General features: G+C 37.4%; 1 protein-coding gene across 1 annotated transcript; it reads left to right on the plus strand.

Annotated features, from left to right (window-relative positions):
* The first annotated feature begins 722 nt into the window (after window positions 1-722).
* Window positions 723-2,106, plus strand: LOC137839328 (uncharacterized). The gene is made up of 4 exons (XM_068648449.2): window positions 723-988; window positions 1,135-1,298; window positions 1,439-1,837; window positions 1,919-2,106. Exons 1-4 carry the CDS (start codon window positions 723-725, stop codon window positions 2,104-2,106), a joined length of 1,017 nt encoding a protein of 338 aa, XP_068504550.2.
* The last annotated feature ends 816 nt before the right edge of the window (window positions 2,107-2,922 follow it).

A 2,922-nucleotide genomic window follows, 5' to 3' on the forward strand; every position in this document is an offset into this window, starting at 1 on the left:
GGGCGCCACTTCTTACTCTTCAGGCTTTTGGCTAAGTCACTTATGCATGACACAACTTAGTGCATAGCTGCCTTGGAACGTGATCTCTTCTGAGTGGCGAGATCGGGTACCTTCGTATACACCTTCCCTGTGGTCTCGCCGGCCGCCTTCATGATCTACTCTACCTGCTTCACCGTGTATGTTCAAGTAAGCTGTCTCCCGACCTCATCCTCTGGCTAGCTAGGAAATGACTATCTGACTTCATCTTCGGCGATGTCCTTGTTTCGGCGATCTCTAACCACGAGGTCGTCTGGGTTCGCATCCGGCGACTTCATCTCAAACTCGGTGACCGCCGATTTAGGTATGCTAGAGATCGGAGCACGCCAACTTAATAACTGGCGACCACACGAGCCCCCCGACTCCCTTCCCTTCTGCCAGTCATGGGCCCCGCTCAACACGCCTGCATAATAGCTTGCTGCCACGTCATCACTTCCGACTACCAGGACGGTACACCTCATATTCTTCTTCATCATCATCATTATCATCGTAATCTTCCACGTGTCTTCTACATGGTTGAAATTAAAGAATTAATTTATTTTGAACATAGGATTAATAAGATATAAGTGTAATTATTACCTTAATTAGACTTGTGTCCATAAGCTGGTAAGTTCACATGTAGTGAGAAGTCAATGTTTATGGACATGACAAACAGTGCAGTGAAGCCCATAAATATTTTTCTAACAATGAAAGAGCACAATGAGAAAAATGTGACCACAATAAAACAAGTTTATAATGCACGATATTTGTATAGAAAATCAGAACGAGGTGATAGAACTGAAATGCAACAATTGATTATGTTACTTGAGCGAGATATGTATGTCCATTGGTTTAGGTTTAAGGAAGGGACGAATGTTGTGCAAGATTTATTTTGGACACACCCTGATTCAGTGAAGCTATTGAATGCCTTTAACATTGTATTGATGATGGACAATACGTACAAAACTAATAGGTATAGGATGCCCTTGTTTGAAGTTGTTGGTGTTAGGATTTAGGGTTTAGGGTTTATGGACAATACGTACAAAACTAATAGGCATAAGAACATCATTATAACTTTGTATGGGCCTTTGAGAAACTGATGAGAACTTTATTTTTTAGAGTTGAATCATACCCAAAGGTTGTGGTCAGTGATAGAGATATTGCTCTAATGAATGCAATAAATGTTATGTTTCCTGAAGCTGCTTATTTGTTATGTCATTTTCACATTGATAAAAATGTTAAAGCAAAATGTAAAATGATTGTACATCCAAAAGAGGCATGTGGTTAGTGATGGAATCTTGGGGAGCTATTGTTGATTGTCAAAATGTAGAGTCCTATGAACATCGTGTGGAGGCATTTAATGTTGTTTGTTCACCATGGCATATATTTACTAAATATGTGATTAGTACTTGGTTAAATCCAGATAAAAAAAAGTTTCTTAAGGCTTGGACGGATAAGGCCATGCACTTAGGCAACATGACAAGTAACATAGTTGCGTTTGCACATTGGAGTTTAAAGAGGATCCTTGAGACGTCAATGGGGGACTTATGCTTTTGTTGGGATTCCATGAATAAGATGATCATTTTGCAACATAATGCAATTAAATCTTCATTTGAAAAGAGTTTGCATGTGGTGACTCATGTCTTTAATGTGACAAGGTATAAGGAATTGGTTGACTTTGTATCAAAATATGCTTTGCAGTATATTGCAGAAGGGAGTGATCGAGTTGAATATGTTGGTTTAGATAAATCTCATTGTGAGGGCATCATTAGATCTACTCATGGCCTTTCCTGTGCTTGTGAATTGGCTTTCTTTGGTGTAGGTAGCATACCATTGTAATCAGTGTATTTTATATGGACACGATTAAGTTTTTTAGATATTTCAAGTGGTGATACTTCAACAGAGTTGTCCATCCAACAAGAGTGGATTGTCATTATGAATCGATTCAATGAGGTTGACATCGCTAGTAAGGTTAACATCAAAGCCAAATTACGTGAGATTGCCTATCCAAATAAGACATCTTTGTGTCCACAAAGTGAAAAAGTTGAGACAAAAGGTGCACAAAAAGGGTGTCAGAGTAAATTTGTTTGATCAACGAATCAAATTCCTTCTTACTTTAAACATGTTGATGTCATTGTTTCACAACATGATAGTTCTTCTACTTTGAAATGTAGCGAGAGATTCATTTTGGAGACTCCTCCGACCAAATCAAACCCAATGCTAGATTTGTTAGAATATATGGCCTTAAATGAGAAGGGGGGGGGGGGTTGTTTAAGAGAGGTTTTTGAAAACTTTTTTAATGTTTAACAAAATTCTTTGTGTGAATCCAGAACAGAAATCAAGTTAGCCAACAATATAAGCAATAAAACAACAAAGCAACAGAAAAACAATCGATTGTTTATACCAGTAAAGATTAAAACAAAATTTAAATGAGTTTAGGGTAAGAGAGAGATACATCAACAATTTATACTGGTTCACTCTTAAACCAAGAGCTACATTCAGTCTCCAGAAAACCACTGGGTAATCCACTAAGTAATCAAACCAGATTACAACACACAAACCACCAAAGTAGTGACCTTGAACCCTTCAAGAAACACACTCCCTTTGGAAAAACACACCAAGAGTATTGATCTTGACCACCTCAAGAGCACACAACACTCATTGGCAACACAACACCATAAATACAATAAATTGAGAAGGGATTACACTTGTTTACAGTACAAATTGAAATAAATACAATTGCAATCCTATTCCACTCTTTTCGAAAACCCAAAACTTGATGTGAATGTTCAAATTTTAGAATCAACTTCTTCACAACTGAAAAACTCAACTATGTTTTTTTCTTCCTTGTTTGAAAACATAAACAAACCATTTATACTTTCCAAAGTTTGGTTAAAGAAATTAATG

Source organism: Phaseolus vulgaris, chromosome 3 (genome assembly GCF_051622355.1).
Source record: "Phaseolus vulgaris cultivar YP4 chromosome 3, ASM5162235v1, whole genome shotgun sequence".
In the NCBI taxonomy this organism is placed as follows: Eukaryota; Viridiplantae; Streptophyta; class Magnoliopsida; order Fabales; family Fabaceae; genus Phaseolus; species Phaseolus vulgaris.